The following is a 26,533-nucleotide window of genomic DNA, read 5'->3' on the forward strand; positions in this document are numbered from 1 at the left end:
CCTCGCGCACGTCTTGGGCACTCCGGGACAGCAGCATTAAGCGCTGTCTCGACTGGTGAGCCGCGCGCACCTGCTGGTGCGTGCGCTGCGATAACAGGGCCATCGCTCTCTGTTCCGCTGTCGCGGCCGAAGCGCACGAGCGTGCGCCTCTTCCAGTCTATCACCAGATCATGCCGTGCAAGCCACGGCATGCCCATTACTACGTCGAACTTATCGTCCAGGTCCAGGACGATAAAGCGTTCGACAAACACTCGTTGTTTGTACGAGAAGCGCACGTTCACGACGCGCTTCTCGGTCTTCACGATGGCACCTGTTGCCAACCGAACTTCCAGAAGACTTCGAGGTACATTTACCTCCTCGAAGTCAAGACTCGTCAGGTTTCGTAGTCGAACAAAGTTGTTCGACGCGCCTGAATCTGCCAATGCTCGAAGAGAGTCACTCGCTCTCTTCGAGTAAACCTTCAAGATGACCAGGTTCGGCCTGTCATCTTTCTTCTTGCGGTGAGATCTGGTCTCACTGGGGGCTGCAGTCCTCAGCGTCGCGTGCCCAATGTCGGCACGCGTGACTGCATTACCAGTAGGGCGCCCCGCGCCTACTGGATGTTCGCGTTTTTTGTTGGTCCGCGGCGATGCGTAGCATCGCCACGACGGCCACCTCCAGGGGGCATGGGAGCTGTGCACTCCCGTGCAAAGTGACCGATCCTTCCACAACGGAAGCATCGCACATTGCCTCCCTGCTGTTGGTAACCAGCAGTTGTTGCGTTCGAGAGGTCCATTGGCTCCGGACCTCCCGTCCTCGCTACCGGGCGCGGTTGCGGCCTTGGTACGTTTACATGGAGTTTAGCCTGCCGCAGGCTAAACTCTTCTTGCATGGCAAGGGTGATTGCAGCTTCGAGAGTACTCGGGTACTCTCGGAAGAGATAGATCTTCACGGGCCCATCTCTAAGTCCTTTCATGAACGTGACGACCTTGGTCGCCTCGTCAATCGGGTTAGTCACGATATTTGATACCAAATATCGTGCGCGCTGCGCGTAAGCATTGACGTCATGCTTACCCTGCTGAAGGTCGAGGAACTCCGTCCTCGACCGGAACACTCGTTTTGCGGGGGCTCAAACGCTTGTTTGAGCTCCTCTTTGAACACTTCGTACGTGCTGAAGCACGTAGGATCGGAGAGTCGGAGTCCATACGCCCAACTCCTTGCGCGTCCGCCAAGGCAGGACATGGCGAACGCGACCTTCGACAGCGGGTCGACGATGCGTCGAGCCGCTATGGCTGTGTCGAGCTCGACAAGCCATCGGAGGAGAGGCTCGCCCTCTCTTCCCACGTAATTGCTTACGCTCAACTTTAATGGTTGAGCACGCGGTGTCGTCCCTGACGACGCCGTCACTGAGGAAGCAGCATCACGCTGCTCCTTCATGATGAACCCCAGAGCAACACCATGTTGCTCTGTCGGCGATAGCGTACGCAGCATCGTAGCTATCGCCGCCTCCCCAATGACTGTTGACAGTCGTTGGAGGGCCTCCCACTCTGGATCCGACAGGTGGGGGCAGTCAGCGCGTGCAACATGCGTTGCAGGCGTGTTGGATCTCTCCATGGGCACCTCCGTGCTCATGTGGTTCTCGGCTCCGCGTTCGTACACCGCGTATGAACGTCAAGCAGTCGGTCGTTGGACGGACTATATAGTGCTACCAGGTGTAGTGGATCTAACTTGACTCACTACTTTAGCTTACACGTTGCGCAACGTGTATGAAGAAGCGTAAGTACTTAGTAATTACTTAGGTTAATTATATTTGAATACACAAATATAAGTTAAGTAAGAAAGGATTCCAAGTGACTTGGATTAGGTAAAATCAGAACTGTATCGTGTGTAAATTGATCTTCCTCTAAAATCTGCTAAAACTGTTTATCATCTATGAAAGGGGTTGACAGCGGCTGGCTGTCAGAGCCCCGCTAATATGCAAGTCTCTGATTGGTAGAAAGATGCTGCTTTCTACCAATATGATCTTTGGGTATGTGTGGACCACTCATTGTGGTGGCCCACTTCAATGTATCCATTGGTGTGTCTTACACCAAGGTGAGGAAGTATCTAAAACTTTTAACAGATAACCTATCTGTTAAATTCACAAGTGGCTTGCAGCCACTTGTGCGTGTGACCCCGTTACACTATGAGTTTAACAAGGGCACAAAAGCACAAGCACGGTTCAAAACTATGCAAGCTGGAGACGAGCTGCCTGATTCTGACGCTCAATAGGCTAGTCCCAGCTAAACAGTGCATGTGCATGACGTCTTTATGTGAAAACTCAAGCTTTGATTTGTTTTACGATTTGACTATGGATAGTGGAGAATGATATTTCGATTGGAGAGGGGCTGCCGACCCGGGAAGGACTTTGGAATGCGCAGTGGAGTCTCAGAAGATGAAAACCTAAGGCTCTGAGCAAGTGATGAAAATACATGGAGTTGTAAATAATTAACGACTTCGAAACTCACTACTCACATGCAAAGAAACTTGGCCACAAGCTCAGCGGATGGCCGCGAGCACATCTTCGAGCCTGTCGTGGTTGAAAGCTGGATCCGGCTTGATGGGGTTCTCGGAGCGCTCCTCGTCGCTGAGGAATTGATTCACCGCTCGTCCGGCGCCAGATTCATGAAGGCGTTGTCAGAACGACGCGTTGCCCACTGGGTCCGAGCGCACTCGAGGTCATCGACCGTGTCCAGCTGAGAGGAGAGCGAAAGGCCGAGCTTGGGATCTCGCGTGATCCAGTAGCAGGGGTCTTGGGGAACCACCCAGAGACCCGGCTCGTACCAGATCTTCTCGTCGTAACCGTCGATCTTCTCCAGGCTGGTCATCAACTCCTTCCGCTTGGCGTCGAACTCGGAACTCCGCTCCTTGCGATCTCGGTACATCTCAGCCAGGCCAGGGATGCCACGCATCTCAGCTGAGGCCTGGTAGTCGTGACTGGGATCCATCGTAACCCAGTGGAGTCGCTCCCAATATTCACGCCTCCAGCGACTCATGAAATTGGCGATGACCGTCAACGCTTGGACCATGCCGGGCTGCATGTCGCCATACTGGAAGAAGACAAGCGAGCGAACCCGGCCCTTCCACATCTCGTCCCAGGGAGAAGTCAGCAGGAGCCTCCAGTAGTCGAGCGCCCTCCAGCGGAGGTGCAGGTGCTTCATCATGGACTTGACGGGCATGTACCGCGGAAAGCCGAAGGTTTGCTGGAGCAGCTCTTGGACCTTGATCCCGTAGTGGAACCAGCTACCGCGCCGAGGCCGCTCAATGACTCCGTCGTCCTCAGCGGGCTCAGGGATGTTTAGCTTAGCTCGGCTGGTTTGCCCGGCTGAGCTCTGAGCCGAAGCCTTGGCTGGCTTGCCTGAACCGCTGCTGGACCCTGCTGAGCCGCGAGAACGCTTGCCACCAGACGAAGGCTGCTGCCCGCGAGTCTGTACTGCGCTGGGACCCTTAGCGGCCTTGCCCTGGAAAGTCTTGTCGGTCTTGGGATCGTCCTCAGAGTCCGAGGAGAGGAACTCGAAGATGGAGTCGTTTTGGCTGGGCGGAGACCCCGGACTTGGATGCACAGGCAGGGAGCCCCAGCTTTCAGGGACATGGTCCAGCGCGGGATCCAGGATCTGCTTCAACGCCGCCTCGTAGTAGCTGCCTGGGACGTACGAAGTCCACGGTGTCCGGTCCAGGCCCTCCCAGTAAATGGCCGAGACCAACATGCCCACCAGAGCACGCTTGCCGAACTGGTCGTGGAGCATTTGGCGCTTGCGGACCTCAGCGACGGCATCCCAGAACGTGAGCCCGTTGAGCATCAGCTCTCGAGCGTCGGCACGCAGGTCCCCCCATTAGTACGGCTTGGGAACGCGGCTGAGGACCTTGGCCTCAGTGACCCGCGACGGAGACTTCTTCAGCGCCCGAACCTTCTGAGGCTTGAACATCTTCGGCCGCTGGTCCAGCTTGACCCGGTCGACGTACAGCATCACTCAAGTAGAGCTTGGAGTGCTTGGCGCTGAGTGGGTCAAGTCATTGGTTGAGCGGCCCGCTGAGCCAGCCCCTTGGCCCGCCGAAGTGTCAGCTTTCTGAGACCCCGCTGGAGATGGGGCCCCAGACAACGGCAACCTTGGTAGCTTGCGACTTGCTTTGCCGGACGAGGTCGTCGCTGGATGAGCCCTGCCGAGAGGTGTCCGCTCGGATCCAGCTTTAGCTTGCCGAGGCGATGTGCTGCTCGGCTGAGCCGACTTGGGCACCGCTGCTTTGCTTTCTTGAGGCATGTAGGAGCCACAGTCGTCGGAGTCTTCGTCACGAGTTGAGACCTGGAGCAACGTCCGGTACTGAGCTGGGACAGTGTGTCCTCGCTGGTAAATACGAAGCAACTCGAGCAACCGCTTCCAGTGGCCGCTGAGGTTGGCGTTGTCAGCCACGAAATTCATCAAGCCATCAGCTGAGAGTGGCTTCGCAGCCGCGAGCGGGCTTCAAGCTCAGCAATCAGCTTGTCCCGGAGGTCTTGCCCACGTTGGAGCTCGGCCACCTCGGAAGTCGACGCCACGAGCCGATCCTGCAAGTCGGACTTCTCGGTACTGAGGCGCCCAGCGACAGCTCGGAGCGCGTCGATCTTAGCTTGGAACTTGTCCGACGTGGAAGAGCCCGATGCCGAGTCTGGGAGGTTCAGGATTTGCTCAGCATGAGCAGCTTCCAAAGCCGCCACACTGGCAGTATGATCGGCCTTCTGCTTAGCGAGCTTGGCAGTCAAGCGATCGCACTCAGCCCTCAGACGGGCGGTCTGAGCCGAGACGTCCGGCGCTGAGCTCTCCTGCTCCACGGTCAACAAGCGCTGGACCACAGCCTGCAAGTGCCGAGTCGTGTTCACCGTCCGAGCCGCAAGTTCTTCGACCCCGTAGACCTCAGCGAACGCGAAAGCTTCACGCTGCAATGCCACCTGGACTCTGAAGTCCGTGAGATTTGCCGGACGCCTTGGTTCGGGGCGCAGCACTTCAGCGACCGCGTCACTGCCGAGCAGAGAACTCAACCGCACGAGCTCCGTGTCCGAAAGCCGAGGGAGCGGGACCACTCGCGAAAGACCATCGACGGTGCCCGCGAGGACACTACCGCGATTTATATCTTGTATCGACGCGGGTACCGTCGTCGTTGTGGCTACTGGAATGGAAATTGCGGTACTGCTGGCGACGGAGGGGTCTGGCCGGATGAATGACGGCCCGGTGCGCGCGTAGCCGCTTGCTGCCGCCGTCGTGAACTGCATAACGAGAGCAGACGCCGCACTCAACGCGTCGGACGATGGGAGCGACGCTCGCGACTCTCCACCGCCCGATCCTGGCCGCGGCCCCGTCGAAGAAGTGCCTGTAGGCGCCTAGGGCTCCCCAGGAGCCGCCAGTGGCGTACTGGTGGCCTCCGGCAGCTCATGGGGCGCCGCGGAGGCACCTGCAGGTGCCGCCGTCGCGCTGGTTGTCGTCGCGAGGCTTGTAGTCGTCGTCGCGGAAGTCGGGAGCGCGGTGGAGCTGCTGCCGGGCGCCCCGGAGGCGCCATCGGGCGCGAGAATGCTTCTGTCGTGGCTGTCACCCGTTGTAATACTGCCGGAAGTCGCTTGTGTGGTTGTGGAGATTGCTGGAAGGTGCGCGGTGGTCGCAGGAGCCGCAGCAGTGCCCTGCTGCCCGCCACAGTCTCCCCCCCCCCGTGCTTGAAAAGGGCGCCAGAGGCGAGTGACCACCTGTAATACTGCCCGGCATCTGCGGTTGTGCAAAGCGGAGGCGGCGGAGGCGTCGCGCTCGCTCGATGTTGAAATTTGCTAAATGGCCTGGTAAGACAGACCACAGGTTCGGCAGGATCCGACGAGGGCGGAACGAGGCGATTGACGGCATGCTTGGTTATGAGGGCTGAACTCAAATCGTGATTGAGCTCCTTGGACTCGGTCCTCAGAAGGGACGGTTGTGACGAGGCTCGCCCAGATCTTTCCGGCGAACCCGTCAATAGCCTGCCGCCAACGCACTCTATGTCCCACGCACGACCCTTAGTGGATGGGAGAGGGCAGCTGGCTTCAAGGAACCGCCGCTTCAACGAGAACTGGCTCGGAGACCATGGACACACTCTCAACCGAAGCCCCAGGTCTCAGCTGGGAGGCTCAGCTATTTCGCTGAGACTATTGCGACTCTGAAGCCACGATGACTGAAGTTGACTATGGATTGGCTTGACTCCTGTGAAGTTCGGATTGCGGTCACCCTGCTGAGCTACGCTGAGCTCAGACATCCCGGATAGACACCTGTTGATGGCTGGATGCGCGGCAAACAGAGCCGACCTGGTCTCAGCTGAACTCGCTGCGGCTCGGCTGAGAGTCGGCCAGCTTTGGTAGTGAAGGCGCTGAAGTCTCCAAGTCTCAGTTGGAAGAACTGAAGTCCCCGGGTCTCAGCTTGGATCACTGAGACTAGCTGATCTCAGCTGAAACCAGTTGGTTTCAGATCTCACTACTCTGAGCTTGGGTGGTCTCCCAGCCGGAACAGCTGGAATCTGTATGTCTCGGCTCAGATGTTTCAACGGGATGTGCTTGGGCTCAGCGGACGCTCCGGAGTCTCAGTTTGGTGCCCCAGGTCTCAGATGATGCGGACACTGGTGGACATTTATGTCGGAGATCTCAGTTGGAATCTCGCCTGAGACTATGGGGGTTCAGAGTGGCCGATGGGTACACGGTGAATGCGCCCTGCTGGAGGGTCGCGTCATCAATGATGACGGACTCATATATCAGCCGTGATGGGACCAGCTGTACCCGGGTACGACACACTTTCGACCAATGAGTCACCGGGGATCAGCCACTCATCACTGAAGCTTCGTTGAAGATCTGCTGAACCCACGCCTGACCACGCTGGATTTTGCTGAGCTCGGTCCATTATTGGCTAAAACTCAGGTTGAAGCGCCGAATGCCTTAGGCACACTGGCAGCTCTCAGGATGGTCTTAGCACCCTTTGTGGATGCTCTCTGAACGGCGTTGTGCGCCCCCACTTGATAGGTCTTTGTTTGTATGTGTAATAATTGAATCAGAATCGAATTTGCCCCGAAGGACGCAAGTGGGAGTGTTTCCTTGTGTAAAAGGGTGCCGAGGACCGGTTCCATCAAAACTCAACCCCATATAGTCTTTTTGGGTGCGCCTCGGTGTGAGGAGGAGCTTAATTAGCTATTTTATATTATTACGTGATCTGGACGACATTACCGACACGTATTTCGTATTTTCGTGGAGTAAGTGACTCTCCTGAGGTTTCGGCGGAGCGACTACGCGGGGGCTGCGATAGGCTCAAGTCTTCAGTGCGGCTGCTGAATTTCGCTCATTTTGGAGCGTGGTGCGCGGGCGTCCCTGGGTGCAGAGCGAGAACCCAGACTACGGACAGGCTCGAACCGAGCCAATTTTCTCGGGGCCACTCTAGGTCTGAGGGGCGAGTGAAGACCTGTGGAAGCGGCTCTCAGCTGGAGCCGCCGGAGGAAGTGAAGAAGCTACGGAGACCAGGTCCAAGGTCTCGGAAGAGGTGGACAAGTTACGTGTGGAGGGTCGTGTTTTGTATTGGAGAAAACCCGGGGCAGATTGGGTTGGACACGTGCGAGCTGAAACCTGTTGAGTGGGGAGCAGGTTTCGTTTGGAGAGCGCTGGAGACTTCTGAAGTGGGAACAAGGTTGCTGTGGCTGGCTGACGTCTGGGCCCAAAGCGTAGTCCTAGGAAGAACCGTCGAGGGGATCGCAAGGGAGGTGCACACGCCGCGCCTGACCAAGGACCGGAGCTGGGAAGTTTCATCCGAGCCGTTGTTGGGTTCAGCTGAGGTATTTCAGCTGAGACCCCAAGACTCTGAGCCTTCTGAGCTCTAGTCCGACGTTCGGCGGTCTACGTTTATTCAAGGTTCGATCTGGAAAGCCGGGAATTGGCCCGCACCTCGCCACAAATCTCTCTACTGCTTCGCATGCTTCTTCTTCTAGAGCGGCCTCAAAATTATTTGTCAGACTTCGCTGCAGCCATCAGTACCTTCGCAGACTTGTCTGCTTTCTTTTTGACGATGCCAGATCCCACAACAAGATCAAGGACGTGTGCAAGACACGACATGGACTTGATATCCAAAATTTCACATGCTCTTCGACCATTAGATGCACCATCGCGAAGAAATAGAACACACTTTTCTTTTGGAAGACCCCACCACGTCCTAATGTTCTCCAAACAGTTAGTGATGCGACGTCCGTCGCGCTTTCCTGGTAGCGACTTAATCTCCAGCACCCAATTCTTAGGGGCAAAGTTGCTTGTTAGATAGTGTAGTGTGAACGAAATGAATGCGCGCTTGCTCATTGACGTCCAAATGTCTGCCGAGGCGGTAAAGTAGTCACAATCAATTGTAATTTCTTCTTTCAGCGTTTCACGGAGCTCAGCAGCAACTTTGGCCACATTTTCGCGTGCTCTCCACGGCTTGATCGTCTTGATGCACCCTTCCACAAAGTTCAAATAGCGAGAATGCTTCCGGAAATATTTGTCTTTCACGGCATTGACTGGGCGCATGGATTTTGCTATCCAAATCGTCGCCAAAGTATCTGCACGAGCCTGCTCTTTAGCTGTAGCAGGCAGTTGACTGGTCGATCGATTTGGTAGTTTCTCGACTTCCTTATGAACAAGAACCTGTATTCCGTTCTTTTTCTAGTCACGTTCGCTGCTTCGGCGTCTTTCAGCTCTTTGATGTGAACTTTCGTCATGTGTTTAGTGACATACGCGTTTGAAGCTTTTTCGAACTTGATTTCGGTATTACACTTGGTACAAAATGCACACCTTGCGTGTTCCGACCGAAGATCTTTCTCCTCCACCGTAACGAACTCGTCCTTGCATACCAATTTGATGAACATCCAATGTTGCGGCTTGCGCATCTTTCGGATGTTGAACAAACGGCGAAGTGGAGGCGCATCACGTTCGGCATCAATGGGGTAGCTTGCTGGGGATGCTGCAGATTCTGAAGCTGGAGAACGGCGCTTCTGTTGTGAGCGTTGAGAGTTTTCGCGACGGCTGCTGCCTCGCCTGGAACGACTAGCTGCCGAGTGTCCAATACGATCATTTGGAGTGACAGCTCTAGACCCTGTGGCAGTCTGACTACTGTTAGCGAAGCCAGCAACCCTTGGACTACGTCGTCGTTGCTCATTTACTGGAATCGCGAAGTCACACTGCTGTAGGTCGATTCCAGTCGGAAATTCACCCCTTTTGCGAGATTCGGTTTCGCCACTAGCAACACGTTTGCCTAACGCTCTCCTAGCCGTCATTCCGACAGGGTAGTAGGCGAGCGGAAAGCCGATCAAGGGGCTGGCGTAGAATGGGCTTCGACATCGCTGTTTGCAATCATCAAACGGCTAGTCTGAGATAGAGTAGAGAACCTCGCCTCCTCAACCTGGGCGTAATCTTCAAACGTGAGCCGAGTACGAATCGGGGGGCTCGCGTGGGGGATATCGGCGGCAGTGGCTCGTGTAACGTCGAACACGGTGCCAGGAACGCCTTGTACCGCTCCGCTCGATCACCGCTGTAAATCATTCGAGGCGTAGAACCAGATGAACGGCACTCTTTGCGAGATCGCATGCTGTGAGCTTGCCCCGCCGAAGCGTCTTGATATGTATCGGGTGGTTCCCGGTTCTCCGGGGGCGAGGTTGGGCGAATATCCAGATGAGCCCTGGTCAAAAGGGTCGCGCTACAGTATTACGTATCTTTACGTACGATTTTCAAACGAATACGTTGCATTTTTAACGTAATCGTTCGTTTAAGTATCGTTACGTCGAAAGCACTAATCCTTGCAGACTTTTTTGGTCCACCTTTACAAATTACCGCATCGCCCCTGTTCTAAGCGAACTGCAATGTATGCAGTTTACGGTACATCTGTTGCCAAGTCTCAGAATTAAATGATAAAGAGTAAAAGTTATAATCATTCTTGGTATTTTGGACCAACCAAAAAATATGGACAGGGCGTGAATTGAACCCGCGTCCATCCGCATAAAATTGCGGTGCTCTTTCCCAATTGAGCTCGTGTCCAAGCTCGCTTGGTTACCTTCGCAATTAAGTCTCATCAAAGTAATGTGTTGTATTGTGCATCTAGAAAAACTCATCGTCGGAGATGCTGGAATACTCATCATCACTAAAAACCTGTTTGCCTGCTGCAATTTGGGTAGAAGTGTGCAATAGCTTCGTTTACAGAATAGCCAGCAGCCAGGAATTCGAGAAGGCGGTGCTTGTGCGTATTGTCGACTGCAATGCGGGTGTAGCGCTTTGGCTTTTTGCTGGTTCCTGTGGTGCGTGGTCTACCCATAGCACTTTGAACACTGACACCGAATGGCTGGTGGCTGCCTATAATTAGCTGGTCAACATGGAATTTTAACTACAGACACGAGGTGTCAATGCATTGTTTTCATTGGCTAAAATAAAAATTCGCTTAGGACAAAACTTCGCTTAGGACAGGGGCGATGCGGTAGGCGGGGACACCTACTAGTACAGATTACGGACACTTGTCGAACAAGTGTCCGTAATACAAGTTGTTCGTGTACTGTACACGTACAACTTGGAGGTAGCGTCATCACCAGATGGAGATACCACTCCGTTTCAGAATACTTGTCCTCTTTTGCTTAAGTGCTTCGGGATTCGTCAATATTTGCCTAAAACGACTACGATTGGTCTTAATAGAACGCAGGCGCTCTGACGGTTTGAATGGTGGGTAGACCTTCACAGAGCTCTCAAAATTGACAGCGTGATGGCCTCAAAGGAGCTTTTGCACCCGAATCGTCCACAGATGTCGCCCAGCCTTCCCCTCGTGCCTCAAATCTCAGCTATGAATGTCAAACGAATCAGGAGAGAGCTTACAGTGATGTACTGGTAGTTGCCGGATGAGATGCTTAACAGTATTTTCCTGAGTTTGCAGTGCGCATTGGAGTCATGCATTCGCGAAGGAGGGGAGAACACATACAAGGTCGCTCACATGGCAAAAGAGAGGCTTTGCCGGGAGGGAAGACTTCCTTTATGCATCCCCTGCTCTGACCATACAGTCTCGGTTATACGAACAGTAGCTAGCGTAAACACAACTGACCCTAGTTAAACCAAGTATATTTGGCGACAAGTTGAGGGGTGACAAGTATTCTGAAACGGAGTGGTATTCAGTACTGCGTACCAAGGCGAAAACTCAATACTTCGTGATTGGCTAACTTCTGGACCTTTACGACATGACAACTGGAGATACATGTATCCCGGAGACAACCTGGAGGTGATCTCCATGTACATGCAATATCCTGGTAATCTCCAAGTGGAAATGACGCGACGAGCCCATTGTTCGAGCCAGAGCCCGATCTTAAATCGATCTTGTCGCGTTGCGCAGCCACATATGGATTATCCCCCGATCGCCGAACCTCAATATTGGTGCCAAATGTCCCTCGCTTTTGATCAAGCCCCACACGATTTCAAATCTACCAATCTTCTCACCAGCACTTGCATGTACTGTATTGTCTCGCACATGTACACTGCACTGTACTCACTCGAGGCTGCACTGTAGTGATCAACCTCGCAGGTTCTGCGTATCCGATTGAACACTGTGATCACGACATTTCGGATTTTACCGCCCACTGCACACCGCATTCCAAGCCAACGACATGAAGGTTATCGCTACCGTCGCCGCTGCCTTGATGGCCGTCACTGTCGCCGCCGACGCTTCCCACCGCCAGCTTATCCTGGGCGGAAGCGTGATCCCGAGCGGCCAGAAGACCTACTCGGTCGGCATCCGTTCCACCGCCGGCGGTGACACCTACTGCGGCGGCGCCCTGATCTCACCCACTCACGTGCTTACCACGACGACATGCACTGGTCACGCGAAGCCCGATTTCGTCGCAGTTGGCGCTCACTACATCAACGGCACGAAGGACGGCGAGCAGCTGAAGGTCATCTCGGCCCAGAACCACACCGACTTCAACGGAACCAACCTTGAATACGACTTCGCTCTTCTGACACTGGAGAAGCCCAGCAAGTTCGCCCCCATTAAGCTGCCGAAGGCCGACGACTCGGACATCAAGCCCGGTATGTGGTCCAAGGCCATGGGCTGGGGGTGGACCAGCTTCCCCAACGGCAGCGTCTCTAACGAGATGCAGGGTGTCAATCTCCAGGTCTGGAGCAACGAAGACTGCGCGCAGGTGTACGTTATCAACCCCACGAATGTGTGCGCTGGTGGTGTCGCTGGCAAGGACGCCTGCGTGGCCGACACGGGTGGCCCGCTCATCAAGGAGAACGGCAAGGGAGACAAGGATGACGTGCTGATCGGCTTGGTGAACTGGGGCTACGGCTGCGGTGACCAGGGAGCTCCTACCGTCTACTCGCGTGTCTCCTCTGCGCTGAAGTGGATTAACCCCATTATCTCGGCTAAGCAGGTCGTCAAGTCGAGCAACCCGGGCAAGCAGGGTGTGCCGGCTAAACAAGGACTTCCGGGCAAGCAGGGCGCGCCATACAAGCCATATTCCATGTGAGTGTGACTGGGAAAAAGAGAAGGCTAATACTAGTAGTAGTACTACGTAGTAGAAGGTGTCAGAATTGCAAAAAAATCAGCCCTCAAATTTTGAGAGCTGATTTTAACGCGAAATAGCACTGCTATCCGATATTTGAGCGTCAAATACCACGGTTTTAGGGTGCACGCATTTGGTGGCTTTCGCAGCCGTCCTAATCCGAATCACGAAGGAACTGTAGGAAAAAGAGGACGTCTCGTTCTGTAGGCATACCTTACTGGTCCTGAATTCATGATGCGCGTCATGGCGGCAGTGCCTGAGCGGGGTCTACACTTGGGACCATTGCCCTTTGCTACTTCTGGCGTCCTTCGTATAGCCATTCTTCGATTTTGCCGCTTTGACATGGAGGGAACGACCTTCTCGATCGAGCCGCGTACTGGTTTCTGAACTCCCTTCGGATCCATGGTCTCCAGAATAACTCCTCTACCAGTGTCGCAATACGCTCGGCTTCCACATCGCCGCATATGAGCAACAAAAGCCCTGCAGCAGTAAGCCCGTATCAACGAGGATCTCGAGCGCCACATGTGATGCAGTCTCTGCAACGAACTTCGTCGTCATCCTCCAGTCTAGCCGCTGCCACAATAGTCGGACTTGTTGCTCTGCATCCGCTCCGCAGGGGCGTCTATGGACACCCGACTGGCGCTCGAGGCCTTGCGCATCCGGTGGTTGGAGTAGTCGAAGTTGCGCAGGATCTTCGTCGCCGTCAGCGCGAAGGCCTAGCAGCAACAGCAACACCAGCGTCAGTCAGTCAGTCTCCGCCTCAAGTACCAGCAGCGCTGCTCTGTCTCTTGGCCGACCTGCTCGACGTTGAGCGCCGTCTTGGCCGACGCCTCGATGAAGTAGAGTCCGTGCGCGGCGGCCCAGCTGCGGCCCTCGTCCTCGGGCACCTCGCGCTGGCGCTCGTCTACGTCGCACTTCATGCCCGCGACCATGATCTCCACCTCGTCGTTGTGGCAGTTCTGGTGGCACTCCTGCAGCCAGCGGCCCAGGTGCTCGAAGCTCTCGCGCCGGCTCACGTCGTACACGAGCAGCGCGTGATGGAGAGGAAGGTCTGCGTCACGATCACTATGCTCGGGCATGGTCCGGGCCCCTGACTCTGCTGGTCTTCCTCGCGAAAGAATTCGGCGCTTCAAGTAGCAGGATCCGAAATGGTTCTACGGAGGACGCCTCAGCGTCGTGGAGCGTTTGATTGGATAAAGTGGACGTTATATTTGGGCGTCAATTTGTGCTGGCCACCGAGCGCATATTGATTGACTGTAATAGCAGTTGTGCTACCCTGTCTAGTAGACAATCTCATGGGGTGGGGTGGGGTCGCACGAATGCGACCCAGTGGACGCTTCGCTTCGCGCAGTTACGGATACTTGCCAGATGCCTTGTGGAGCATAGCGTACCGCATCGCCCCTGTCCTAAGCGAACAGCAATGTACACAGATTACGGTACATCTGTTGCCAAGTCTCAGAATTAAATGATAAAAAGTAAAAGTTATAATAATTCTTGGTATTTTGGACCAATCAGGAAGTATGGACACGGCGGGAATTGAACCCGCGTCCATCCGCATAAAATTGCTGTGCTCGAATAGACAGCTTGTGTCTGCGCATGAACCGACAGCGCCATGAATGAGACGCCTTGAAAATTGCGAGGGAAAATCCTTCGTCGGCTGCAACTTCCACCGCCTTGTACTTAAGCATCTGGCACGAAACAGGACAGCCATCCTTACGCATAGAGTTGATCCACAGCACAATATCACCTTCAGTGTCACTAGACCCTGTCCACTGTAGCGTAGATTCTTGAGGTGACTTTTTCCTTCATCACATACCGCTACAATGTGACCCTGTTGCTTTTTCCATTTTGAAATCTGCTTCTGTTTCCGCAGAGTATCGGACTCGCTGCAATTTGGGTAGAAGTGTGGTATAGCTTCGTTTACAGAATAGCCAGCAGCCAGGAATTCGAGAAGGCGGCGCTTGTGCGTATAGTCGACTGCAATGCGAGTGCAGCGCTTTGGCTTTTTGCCGGTTCCTGTGGTGCGTGGTCTACCCATAGCACTTTGAACACTGAGACCGAATGGCTGGTGGCAGCCTATAATTAGCTGGTCAACATGGAATTTTAACTACAGACATGTGGTGTCAATGCATTGTTTTCATTGGCTAAAATAAAAATTCGCTTAGGACAAAACTTCGCTTAGGACAGGGGCGATGCGGTACTCGTTGTAGAGCTTGCGGTACATTTCGTACTTTTTCTTGCCTAGCTTGAAGAAATCGAAGACTTCCATGGACGAGTGGTTTTCGTCGAGCCATTTCTTGAATACTTTTCTGCGATACACCACAATCTCCAGCATTTTGCTTTTGCTAATATCAGAGGCTCCCAGAGACCTTTTCTCGTCGGACGGAGAAACAACCACCCGGAGCGGGCCTGGCGACTGCACTCTTGAGATCGTGGTCTGAGCATCGAGAGTTTCGCCGCTGACGAGGAAAGCCGTAGTCGATGTCAACAGGAGGAAGGCGTACAGATTCATGGTGTTTCTTGCTTCTTGAGCGGGAGCAGGACTTTTGAGTGGTTCTATGGACTGCGTAGCGAAATGGGGAATGAGCTTAGTTGTACGCGCGTTGCGCTGCTGGTCGGGCCAATTGCCAGTAAAGATAGACTGGGCAGCCGACGATGCATGTATCTAGCTGTAGCTTTATACTCTTCTAATCTTGAGATCTTGTAATTTTGAATACTGTAAACAACAACACTGTCATCTGGCGACAGTATAGTAATATGTTTTCCGTGTACCATACGGTAACAGGTTACATGTACCGTAAACCGTTTACGGTACCGTACCTCACAATTGACGAAATCCTGAATTGCATTTTTCTTAACGTAAAGAGGTGTCTCATCTTGCAACTGTTTTCTTCCTGTTAAGATTCAGCTACGTAATTTCAAATGTGAATGTGCAGATGCCCTCCTTACTCGAGGAATTCAGCCGCTTGATTCTGGAGAAGAGAGCTATATACTACGCTTTCTTGTAGTTGGCTCAGATGTTCTTGGAAGTTTAGGGCATGTTCGACTTCAAAACGTCGAATCCAGCTATTATCAGTTGTGTTGAACGGACTGGTAGAATGGAATACAGAACCAGCAAATGCAAATCCGATCGCCTCGTCATAAATACCAACCTGTTATATTAAAGAGAGGTATAAATCCTCCAGGGAGTAGCATTATGCAAAACTGCAATGGACGGTGGTGACGACGACAACTTGTGGTTGGTACAGGCTATCGCTGCCTTGCCACAGAGTAAGTCAAGGTGGCGCTGTCGGTTCTTAACGACGCATTGTTGGGGGCTATATAGTAGTGAAGAAATTGGTTCTCCCCTCAGCCACGTTCAGAGAGCGACTTCCCCTCGATGGAAGCCGGCGCGCTGATGAGAAAGCGTGAGGCGGAGAGATGCGTGGCACAGTCGTAACCGACGAGTGCAGGAGTGGCACAGGCGAAACAACGCGCGCGCACGTCGTCGACGTCGCAGCCGACGCCGGTAGTTGCTAGCGGGCTCTGCGTTTCCGGGGCAGTGGTCGACAGGGTTGTCGTTGGTGTGGGTCCAAGAGCGCCTCTTCTTGCCATGCTTTTTTTTCCACCGTGCATGTGGACCACAATTTATCATGTGGTCGCTACTGGCAGGAGATTGGAATGCCTGCTTTGAAAAACAGCCCTACCATGTTTTTCGGAACCAGTCATTTAGGGATAAAGCAGCTATTTGCGCATATTTGTGTTCGCCTTTCACGTTCACCGTTAAATTGCTATTTTGCAGCTGAAGCAGCTGGTTACGCCCCAATCCAGTTATTATCTGCACAAGTCGAACACGGCCTTATTGTTTGGCTGACGAAGATCTTGTCCGAGTTTGTTAGTCCAGTTTGAGAATGTTGTGTAGTGAATGCCAAACACGCTTCAGGGTCCATATGACCAAGCAACAAAGGGTGGAGGTATTACTAGTGGAAAATAGCAGCCGCGCGCACCTTCCAGGTGAAAGTACGGTAAGATTTGGCGGTGGCACGAGGTGGTCGAGATGGCGTTCCATCGTCGACATCTATCATCTCGAGAACAACATCGATAACATCCTTGACGACATCGCCACAAAACCGGTAGAGCTGTTTCTGCTTGATCCTGGCTTCCGCTGCATTGAGATCAATGTTATCTAGCGATTTCCGCGATAGTTCTGGAAATGCTTGGCGTCGAATCTAATCATTTAAAGTGCTATTCTAAGCGCGTGCTTCTTGCGCCTTGACCCGGCTCGTTTTCGAGCCATCTTGCAGCAGGAACGTCTTCATCGTGGCCGCGAAATGAGAAAGTAAGCTTGTAGCTGCGTACAAAACCTATTACTAGACTTGGTTTTAAACCGTTTTCTTGGTGCTACTAAATAGCACTTTTTAGAAAGAATTGGGTCGATTTGGCGAAATGGCAATTTACTTGTTAAGCATTTCATTTGTGTGGTACGGTATATACTACACCCTCCACGTGCCATGACTAAGGCCCTGGCCTAAGTAAAACCGCAGGTTTTCAACTTACGATGTGACGACATTTTGACTAAGTACAGTTTGCCCTCGATACCGTCTTCTCCAGCGCTGCTGGACGCTACTTGGGCAAATTCTCCGACTCTCGACAACGACGCCAGACACACCCGCCTATTAATACCGCTACATGTATTAATAAGCCTACTTCACGCCAAGCCAAAACCCAAGCTCCGCGGCCGCCAACCCACCACGCTTCCTGTGGTCCTCTATGCCGACCTCCGAACTCTTCTCGACAACTACCGACTTCGACGAGCTGCTGATCTTTAGCTATTACGTTGCCACGCACAAGACCTGAAGGAATGGAGGCGACTTACTCTCCCTCCTCGCCTACATTCCCTAAGAAGAGAGAGAGATCCGACGTATCTGGACGCTACACTGGCGCTGTTCAGACAACGCTTGGAACCTGGAACCTGACAAAAATTAGTGACATTTTGCCAGATCCCAAGGAAAACGGGTTCAGCATCATCACTTTTTGCCCTGTAACCTGAGAAAAGGCCACTAAAACACCAGGAATAACCCCGTTTCAGTGCCCTTTTCCCAGGGGACTCAAAAGCTCCTGGATCTGGGACTTCTACAATCGAATAGTCTATCCTCACATCCAGGTTCACAAACTCGCTGAATTCCCCCTCCCTCACAGATGCGATAAACGCAAGCAGCGGGACGCTTCATGAAAACGGCTCGCAGACGAACCTTCACGCCGGAGCCGTCAGACCCCACCCCCATTCCCAAGCGCAAGTGGTCTGAACAGCGAGTCAAACCGCATCTGTATAACCTTACCGTGGAGACCAACGCCGTCTCAGTGGTACTTGCTTCTTGCGAAACGAGTCTCTACTGTGAAAAGAAAGCCCCCCTCCCTGTCAGAATCAATGTTCGAAATGATTGCGCGCCCCCCTCCCTGTCAGAATCAATGTTCGAAATGATTGCGCGCTATTACAGACTCGCTCGCGTACAGACAACCACTTACAATGCCGGCATCATGAATGCCATACCCCAAATAAAAGAGCAAGAAAACCCGGCAGATAAAATGAAATAAAACACGCCAATAGTTTCATAAAACACACGTAAATTCACATAAAGTACTCAAAAGCATATGTCATACAAATATGAACTCTACTGGTTGAATATGATTGGCTCGTGAGTCCTTGTTGTCCATTGCACGACTTTGTCTGCCGGCTTTTTGTGTCTGCCGGCTTTGTAAGTCGTTGTCTGTAGCTGAACACGGGGCAAATCCTGGAACCTGGGGCTTTTTTTCTCAGGTTCCAGATCTCAGTTTTGTCTGAACGGGGCCACTACAGTAGCCAGGAGGCTCAGTCAGATGATTGTAATAACCGCGATACCCTTACTGTATAATACCAGCGAGCGTCACCATCACTGACAGAGCCTGGCGCGGAATAGCATAGCCAGGCTTGAGGTGTGACGAAGATAGTAATATTGATCTAACCCGTAATGTACTATTAATAAGTCGGTAGACGATTTTGATTCCTGCTTATGGCACGTGAAGAGTATAATATACTGTAATATACCGTAAACGGTTTACGGTACATGTAATCTGTTTCCGTACCGTAAACGGATAACATATTACTGTGCTGTCGCCAGATGCCAAACAGTGTTGTCGTTTACAGTATTCAAGATTACAAGATTAGAAGAGTATAAAGCTCAGCTAGATACGGCAATCCAGTCTAATTTTACTGGCAATTGGCCCGACCAGCAGCGCAATGCGCGTACAACTAAGCTCATTCCCCATTTCGCTCCGCAGTCCATAGAACCACTCAAGTCCTGCTCCCGCTCAAGAAGCAAGAAACACCATGAATCTGTACGCCTTCCTCCTGTTGACATCGACTACGGCTTTCCTCGTCAGCGGCGAAACTCTCGATGCTCAGACCACGATCTCAAGAGTGCAGTCGCCAGGCCTGCTCCGGGTGGTTGTTTCTCCATCCGACGAGAAAAGGTTTCTGCGAGCCGCTGGTATTGACAAAGTCAAAATGCTGGAGGATGAGGTGTATCGCAAGGAGATCTTCGATCAATGGATCCGCAAAAACCACTCGTCCATGGAAGTCTTCGATTTCTTCAAGCTACACAAGAAAAAATACGAAATGTACCGCGAGCTCTACAACGAGTACGCTGCGCTCCACAAGGCATCTGGCAAGTATCCGTAACTGCGCGAAGCGAAGCGCCCACTGGGTCGCATTCGTGCGATCCCACCCCATGAGATTGTCTACAGACAGCGTACACAGCTCTATAAATGTCAATCAATATGCGGACATCATGTCATCGACATATACGAATGTTAGGAGCTTGAGCGTAGAGAAGACGGTAGAAAAGTAGATCTGTGTCCTCGAGAAGATCAAACCCGACGGTTGTCGCTTGAAATAAATCACTTGTCACAGATATTATCGTTGGTGAGAGACTATGCAAAAGAGTAGGTATTTTGTTTCCTCAACAACATGGCCACACAATTTGTCAAACAAGCAGGTTATTCATAATAACAGACATTAAACACAGACAGTTCGTCAATACCACAGATCATATCCAACAAGGTACGAGAGGAGCCAATAATGACAAACCGGGATTGGTAGCAAAATCATGATTAGTACTATACACTACTAATAGTATTATACAAAGCCGTGCTTCGCCCGGAACAGCTCTGGATTTTGCAGAGCATGCGAAAAGGAATATATCATAATACAAGTCAGGCGCTAATACTGCTGTAGATCGCTGTCACTTAAACCTGGAGGGCTGTTCGATTGAGCTATGAATCTGATGGTTGCTGTATAATACGCAAGAGCGCTATGCTGTGCGTGACCCCGGTGATTGCCTAGTTTGGCAAGATGCAACGCACTAGGGATGATATGCGTTAGTGCGAATGCTAATTTCTGTTCAGCAGAAGGACAGAGAACAATTGTAGCTGGGTTAGACATCAACCGTAGTCTCACGCTTCCAGGGGAAATGGCCCTGTGCATGGAGTACGGAGCCCCTGCTCCAAGAAACTTCTCATTCTCACATATACCGCGTTCAGAGGACTCAAGTCTCCGACGCTGTCGACTCTTCTCGGTGGTCTTCCTTTTCTAATCTCCCGCAGTTCAGTGTTGGTACTGGCTGCGACGAATCTGGAGCTGTAGACGAACGACCCAAACACTGCGTTTCTATTCGATTGTGTCTGGCATTGCGTAAATATTGAACCGAATGGCACCACCGCCGACAAGCGCCGACCATGCAGATACCTCGATGGGGGCGATATCGTTCCCAAGCGAGCGTACTACTGTACATGTATACAACTCAGCTCCCAGGAAGTGGTGGGCTGATCTGCAGCACGCGCAGTGAAGCAGTTACAGGCTGGCTGGATTCGTCGCTGCGACGCCGCCGAGCGTCATACGAGTGTCACGGGGCATCCACTCCGCCGCTCGCTGTCGTACTCACCGCTGGTACTCCATATCGTGCACCGCAGCGCGTCAGAATCTCGATAGGCATGCGAGCCCAGCGCTACGACAGCGGTCTCTCTTTCCACTCTTTATCTTCCCAGCCAGCTGAGCTGGTTGCTCAGTCGCAGAGGAGACTGCCAGCTCAGAAGGAGGAAGGGATCGTTCAGGAATTCCACCCGCCCAGCAGCAGCAGAGACGACAAAAAACCAGCGACGTCGGCCATCGTCGCCGGCAACGCCACCAACGTTCCCGGAGGAACAAGCAAGACATTATTAATAACTATCAACTGGTTGTCAATCTCTGGTGCTTGGGACTGTATGTGACCCAGCGGAGGGAGTCCCCAAAACGAAGAGAAGGGTCCCCGAGCTCGTCTCACCGCGGCTTCAACTTGTCCCGGAAGCAGCCGACGTGGCTGACGAAATGAACGGAAAGGGGATTCATATGTAGCAAGAATTTTGTGTGACAATTTTGTGGTCGCACTTAATCGAGTGGTGTGCGCTAAAGCCCTTGGATCCAGGTTGGACACCATGCCTACGCGCTGATTCGAACGCTGAGGGCCTTAGCCAGGTGCAGATAGCCAAATACGGCGCCATAGGCCAGAGGAATACGGAGATATGTAGGTATATTGCTGGTGCTTACATCATTGAAGTAGTTGAAGCAGCCGAAATCATTTACCCAACGCAACGAGCATGATAGATGTCATGGTCGTCCACTAGGGGACACCACGACGGACTTCCCCTTGCTACTTAATTAAAATATATATTTTACAAATGCACGTTTTTTATCATAACCTTTAGCTTACGATGTTAGCACTGGTGCCGTGACGTGAATCAGTCCGCATTACTTCTTGCGAATAGCAAGTTGCGATCACAGGATCTTTGCACCAGTAGGGGGTGAAACATACTATCGATACACCGTTGTAAGGTGATGAGATACAGCACAAAACTCATAGAAGCAACCGCTGTGTCCAGCAGGCGTTCAATATGCGTCAAAATATGACTACAAGGCTTCCTATCAGCGACGCCACGCCTAAACCATGTCAATGGTGCAGGAATCAGCTCCAATGGTTGAATGACCCTAATGATATCCGAGGAAACTGCTGTAGGTCACGCCAAAGCATGGTTAGTAGCAACGCCAGTACATACGCAAGCAAATGTAGACTCAAGCGCACAATTAAAAACCGTGTTATTTTCACTTCGGTGAATGTATTAGAAGCCGTACGTCCAGTCCTAGTTCGGAATATTGCGATGTCGTGCAGTTTAGCGACACCGACTGGGCGTTGATGCAGCTGGTCTATAGTCTCCGCTTTAAACTCCTGCGGATAGACGTACACAATGGCCGTTAACCACCCACCTTCCGCAGATGTGGTGGAGGAAGCCACGTACGACGAGACGCTGCCCGTGGTCCCGCACTTGGGGAAGGGAGGGAGATAGGGGGGGACAAGCATCTCCGCCACGCGCGGTCTCATTCCCTCTCGCGGTAGATAACTTGCTGCCCCCACCCCCCCCAGCGTTTGTGTCGCGTCAGTAATACGGGGTGGTATTCAGTTCTCTGGATTTTATCCAGGCGATACAAGTGCGCGTAATAGTCCCTATATAAACACAGATCCCTGAAATCGCAGTTCGAAGAACTGTCGTTTGGGCTGTTTTTCGGATGTCATCAAGTAACATTGGTGCAACATTTTCCTACTCCTGGGATGTCATCGAGGTAACATAGGTGTAACACCAGCCATCTCTGGAATACAGGGCGGTTAGCGCCCGGAGATCTACGACTACTTCGGCATTCGACAACTCGTGGGCCATGAGGGACGTGCTGTTCTCGTCGCTGCAGGGAGAGTGCGCCTTCATGATGACGCCGCCGCACCGGCTTCGCTGCCTGCTCACTACAGCCACCCGGCCGGTTTCTTCGTCTGGCGCATCGACGAGCCCGTGAACACCTACGTCGAGCATAATTTCGAGCTCCGTTTATTGACCTTATCGATGGGATGCCTGTTCAAGTTACTCAAAATGTCCGTCCTACCAAGGGTGCCGCTAATGGTACTTTGGGTACTCTAGAACATGTCGCCTTTTCTGCTAATACGACCTTCAAAATTATTCATGACTCGAACGCTGGTATTGATGTGAAGATTGCCTCCAACCAACCACTTTACGCATGCATTCGTGTTGCTCGGGGCCTCAATGCGGTCGCTATTGATGCAGATTCAGATTCCTCCATTTTCCCACTTTTCTACGACACACAGGCGTACGCTAAGACTTCTATCGCTCTCTCCAAGTCTGTCACTGGTGAGAAAAGATCGCTATCTCTTCACTTGCAACAGCTCCCTATCATTTCTGCGGTCGCTTCTACCATTTATAAAGTGCAAGGGGAGACACTGGAATCTATGGTTGTCGTCGAATGGAAGTCGTCAGTCGGAATCACCAATAAGCCCCAGCAAACATATCTGTTGGTTTCACGCGTCGTTTCTCGTTCGGCTTTCTTGACTTTATCTCCCTTTACTCCTACCCTTGCTCAGTGGCCCAAGCCTCCAACATCGGCATTGCAAGAAGAAAATCGGTTATGGGCTCTATCCGCTGCCGTTTTGCAATCTTTTAATATCAATTAATCTATTCATTTTCAGTCTATATGTCGTTTGTTTCAAACTTCGAACTGCGCCTTCCCCCCGGGTCCACCACCCGGGTCCCCAAATCTCTTATAAGATGACAAAAGAATAATGTATCGGGACGAACCTGTTAGGTTTTATACATGGACAGATAGTATATTATCCAGTGCGTGTTGCTTGTGGCGACATTCGCGTGACAAAGAATCTGGATGTTGCTTGTAGCACATAATATGAGGGGAGGGGCTCAAGTTACGAAGCCAGGCAGCAGATCATATACATGTAAAACAAACGCACCACAGATAGATCAATGTCATTCTCGGTTGGTACAGTCCTTCGATTCATACTCCATAACCGAGGCTGCGTTGTTCGGTCACACATGACCCCCCGTAGCTGCAAGCAGGTGTCTCCAGGCTCAGCTATTCATGCTTTTTTGCCAAGTCCCAGTAACGTCACGCCGCTTCTCGCCGCAGAAGAACTGGCCGGTGAACGCCGGTGTGGACAAGATCATCTCCGCGCTGGAGCCCGTGAAGGAGTCGTACCCGACGCTGTCGACGGCCGATCGGATCGAGTTGGCGGGCCAGGTGGCCGTCGACGACGCCAACAACGTGACCATCGACTTCATGGGCGGCCGCACGGACGCCAACAGCGGGAACGGCACGGAGATCCTGGCCCCGCGCGAGTACTAGAACACGTCACTGATCTCCGTGCGCAACAACATCAAGATCCTGGGTGTGTCTCCGTACAAGGCAGTGGCTCGGGCTGGCCGTCCGCGCAGCGTGGCGCAGCATCAGGCGCTGGGCTATAGCGGCTCGTACAGTAACGACTCGCTCACGCTGTCGAACGATTAATTTCAGGTGCTCCTGAACGAGACGTGGACCGAGGCACCCGTCGGAGAAGGAGTACAAGGCAGAGGGCAAGGGCATGATGGAGACGGACCTGGCACTGCTGGCGGCGCCTGAGCTGAAGAAGGCGGAGAAGCTATTCGCTTCGGAGGAGGGCGTCTTCAAGCACGTCTTCTCTTCGGCGTGAGCCAAGGTCATGACAGCCGACCACTTCAACGCGAGCAGCTACTAAGCAGGGCGGCGGCGCGTGTAAGGTATCCTAGTCGATAAATAAAGTTGACCCTGCACACCGCAGTGCAAGTGCGGCATATATTAAAGCGATGTTTCTATGCCCGACTGGTTGCTTGCCTTTTTTCATTTACCACTCTTCTCACTTGTACGAGGTTCTGTTCATAGTGGTCTGACAAAGGCGCCGCAATGTGACCCAAACTTACTCTCTTTTGCGATTGCAGAGCAAGGTAGGCAGGTCAGCGGTGATGTTCGCGACCACAACCACCAACTTCGGGATCACCCATTCACGCCAACACAAGAGGCACTGGCAGAAACAGAGAGGCTGTGTAGCTTAGAAGCAGAACGTACTTCATGATAAAATCCAGAGTTTCTCCGTGCTTTAGCACGGCTTAGTTTCGTGTATTACGGTAGCTATCTGACGCCAACAAATTCGTGAGAACTCTCGATTGTCGCTCAGAATAACACAGCCGTGCTTCGCCCGGAACAGCTCTGGATTTTGCGGTGAGCGTGCGAAAAGAAGTATCTGATTCAAGCAGTGCTCTCTCGGAATGTGACTGGCAAAAAGTGAAGGCGAATTTCTCGTTTAGGATTGTAATGCAGTTCTGTCTACTGTACTATATCCGTTTGGGGCAGTAGTGCGGTGGAAGAAACAACTAAACCACACATTTTCTGTTATTAAAGAAAAAAGATGAGAGCAGTACTATACTACAGCAAGAATATATCATAGTTGTGCTGTGCGGTCCGCAAATGAAGATCCAGGAGCGAAGCACGGCTTTGTTAGAGTGACTGCGTCCACGCTGCGTAGGCTGCGAGAAATAAACTAATCGAGGCAGGGCGTAGTTTGATTTTTCTGCTTCTTCAAATTTTAGGCCACGAAATTTCAGAGCTTCTCTTCGTGCGGCGCATGACTTTGTCTTATGAGGGACTGCATGTTGCTTGAACGCGGAAAAAAATCGCGGATGTCGCTCGAGTGATCAGATAAATTACCTGTCACAGGTATTATACTCGAGTACAAGTTATTTGAAATAATAGTTATTTATCTCAATAAAAACTGGATGGGTCAACATACCAGCATAATTTGATTTGAGCACAGGTAATGTAACATCACAGTCCCCTAAAGCGCCTGCTGAACCGAACCGAACGAATCATATTCGGCAGGTATTTCGATTGGAGAATAATGGAACCTGAGTGGCATCCACCTAAGGACTCTGGATAAAATCCAGAGAACAGTGATTGTATCGAAAAGTCGCCAGGGATAAACGAATTCGTGTACGTGCAAACGCACAAGAAACGCAATCGTTTTCATATTAAAAAAGGAAGCAGACGCCAACGAATTCAAGAGAATCAAATATACACGCGCAAGTCTATCGAGGAAGACGTGAAAAAGATCGCGGCTCGCGGCTCGAGCCACGAGCTGGGGCTTACGCCAGCCTGCGCCAGAATGATCTGGGGTCTGTACAGCGCTTCAGACGCGTTGGGTGTTTGAGGGGATTTACAGATACGCACGCGTACCTAAGCTCTGCCAGCGCCATGGGGCCCGATTCAAAGAAGACGACGCGGAGACTTCCCTGGGTCACTTTCTGCAGGATGTCGGCCTCCTGCAGCGGGCACCGGCTCGAGTCGCAGATTTGTTGCCGTGCCTGGGCGTACGGATCCGAGAGCATGTCTAGCTCCGACAGCACCACACTGAACGAGAACATGTCGGCGTCGGTGCTGTACACCTCACCGCGAATGATCTCGGGGGTCATCCACAGAGTCGCGCTTGTGACGTCCTGTGCTTCCGCTTGTGTGACGTGCCGAAGTTGGTCACCTTGGCCTCCATCGTTCCATTCAGCAGCACGTTCCTCGCCTTGAGGTTGCTGTGGATCACCACTGGTGACTGCGAGTGCATGTAGGCCAGCGCACTGCAAATGTGCACTGCGATCTGTGTCTTCTGCCGGTCGAAGCGGATGGCGTGTCGCTCGGGTTCGTACCTGTCCAGCAGTGCATATCGCCGCCTTTCATGAGCTCCTGCACCACGCACAGGTCCGACGCGGACGTCCACGTGACACCAACGAAGCGCACAACGTGCGGGTGGTTGAGCGTCACGGTGATCTTGGCCTCGGCCACGAAGCTGTCGACGTTGTCGTCGTTCTCGTGGGTCTCGGGCGGCAGCTTCTTCATGGGCACCTTGTCGCCCCTGAGGGAGCCCGAGAACGATAGGCTAGTTCTGGGATCGTATACGGATCGGGTCGGGGATTAGGTTGGGAATCAAAACTGTTGATGTGATGATCGGGCTTGTGCGAAGCTGCCTTTCACGGCTCCAGCACAAGCACTGACGTACCTGCATATTCATAGGATGTCGTTCCGTCCAGAGGT

General features: G+C 52.5%; 6 protein-coding genes across 6 annotated transcripts; 3 read left to right on the forward strand and 3 right to left on the reverse strand.

Annotated features, from left to right (window-relative positions):
- Positions 1–11,643: 11,643 nt before the first annotated feature.
- IUM83_05885 (serine protease trypsin-like protein) lies at positions 11,644–12,507 on the forward strand (the record flags this gene model as incomplete). The annotated part of the gene is made up of 1 exon (XM_067930047.1): positions 11,644–12,507. One exon carries the CDS (start codon positions 11,644–11,646, stop codon positions 12,505–12,507), a length of 864 nt encoding a protein of 287 aa, XP_067782850.1.
- Positions 12,508–13,109: 602 nt separating this feature from the next.
- IUM83_05886 (rab family protein) lies at positions 13,110–13,622 on the reverse strand (the record flags this gene model as incomplete). The annotated part of the gene is made up of 2 exons (XM_067930048.1): positions 13,110–13,259; positions 13,341–13,622. The coding sequence occupies 2 exons, from the start codon at positions 13,620–13,622 to the stop codon at positions 13,110–13,112; spliced, it is 432 nt and encodes a 143-aa protein (XP_067782546.1).
- Positions 13,623–14,704: 1,082 nt separating this feature from the next.
- Positions 14,705–15,055, reverse strand: IUM83_05887 (60S ribosomal export protein NMD3; the record flags this gene model as incomplete). Its single annotated transcript, XM_067930049.1, has 1 exon — positions 14,705–15,055. The coding sequence occupies one exon, from the start codon at positions 15,053–15,055 to the stop codon at positions 14,705–14,707; it is 351 nt and encodes a 116-aa protein (XP_067782706.1).
- A 3,834-nt stretch (positions 15,056–18,889) lies between these two features.
- IUM83_05888 (putative secreted RxLR effector protein) lies at positions 18,890–19,240 on the forward strand (the record flags this gene model as incomplete). Its single annotated transcript, XM_067930050.1, has 1 exon — positions 18,890–19,240. One exon carries the CDS (start codon positions 18,890–18,892, stop codon positions 19,238–19,240), a length of 351 nt encoding a protein of 116 aa, XP_067782572.1.
- Positions 19,241–23,524: 4,284 nt separating this feature from the next.
- Positions 23,525–23,788, forward strand: IUM83_05889 (Catalase/peroxidase HPI; the record flags this gene model as incomplete). Its single annotated transcript, XM_067930051.1, has 1 exon — positions 23,525–23,788. The coding sequence occupies one exon, from the start codon at positions 23,525–23,527 to the stop codon at positions 23,786–23,788; it is 264 nt and encodes an 87-aa protein (XP_067782547.1).
- Positions 23,789–25,596: 1,808 nt separating this feature from the next.
- IUM83_05890 (TKL protein kinase) lies at positions 25,597–26,338 on the reverse strand (the record flags this gene model as incomplete). Its single annotated transcript, XM_067930052.1, has 3 exons — positions 25,597–25,606; positions 25,688–26,054; positions 26,149–26,338. 3 exons carry the CDS (start codon positions 26,336–26,338, stop codon positions 25,597–25,599), a joined length of 567 nt encoding a protein of 188 aa, XP_067782750.1.
- Positions 26,339–26,533: the final 195 nt, after the last annotated feature.

Source organism: Phytophthora cinnamomi (genome assembly GCF_018691715.1).
Source record: "Phytophthora cinnamomi strain GKB4 chromosome Unknown Contig104, whole genome shotgun sequence".
Lineage (NCBI taxonomy): Eukaryota > Oomycota > Peronosporomycetes > Peronosporales > Peronosporaceae > Phytophthora > Phytophthora cinnamomi.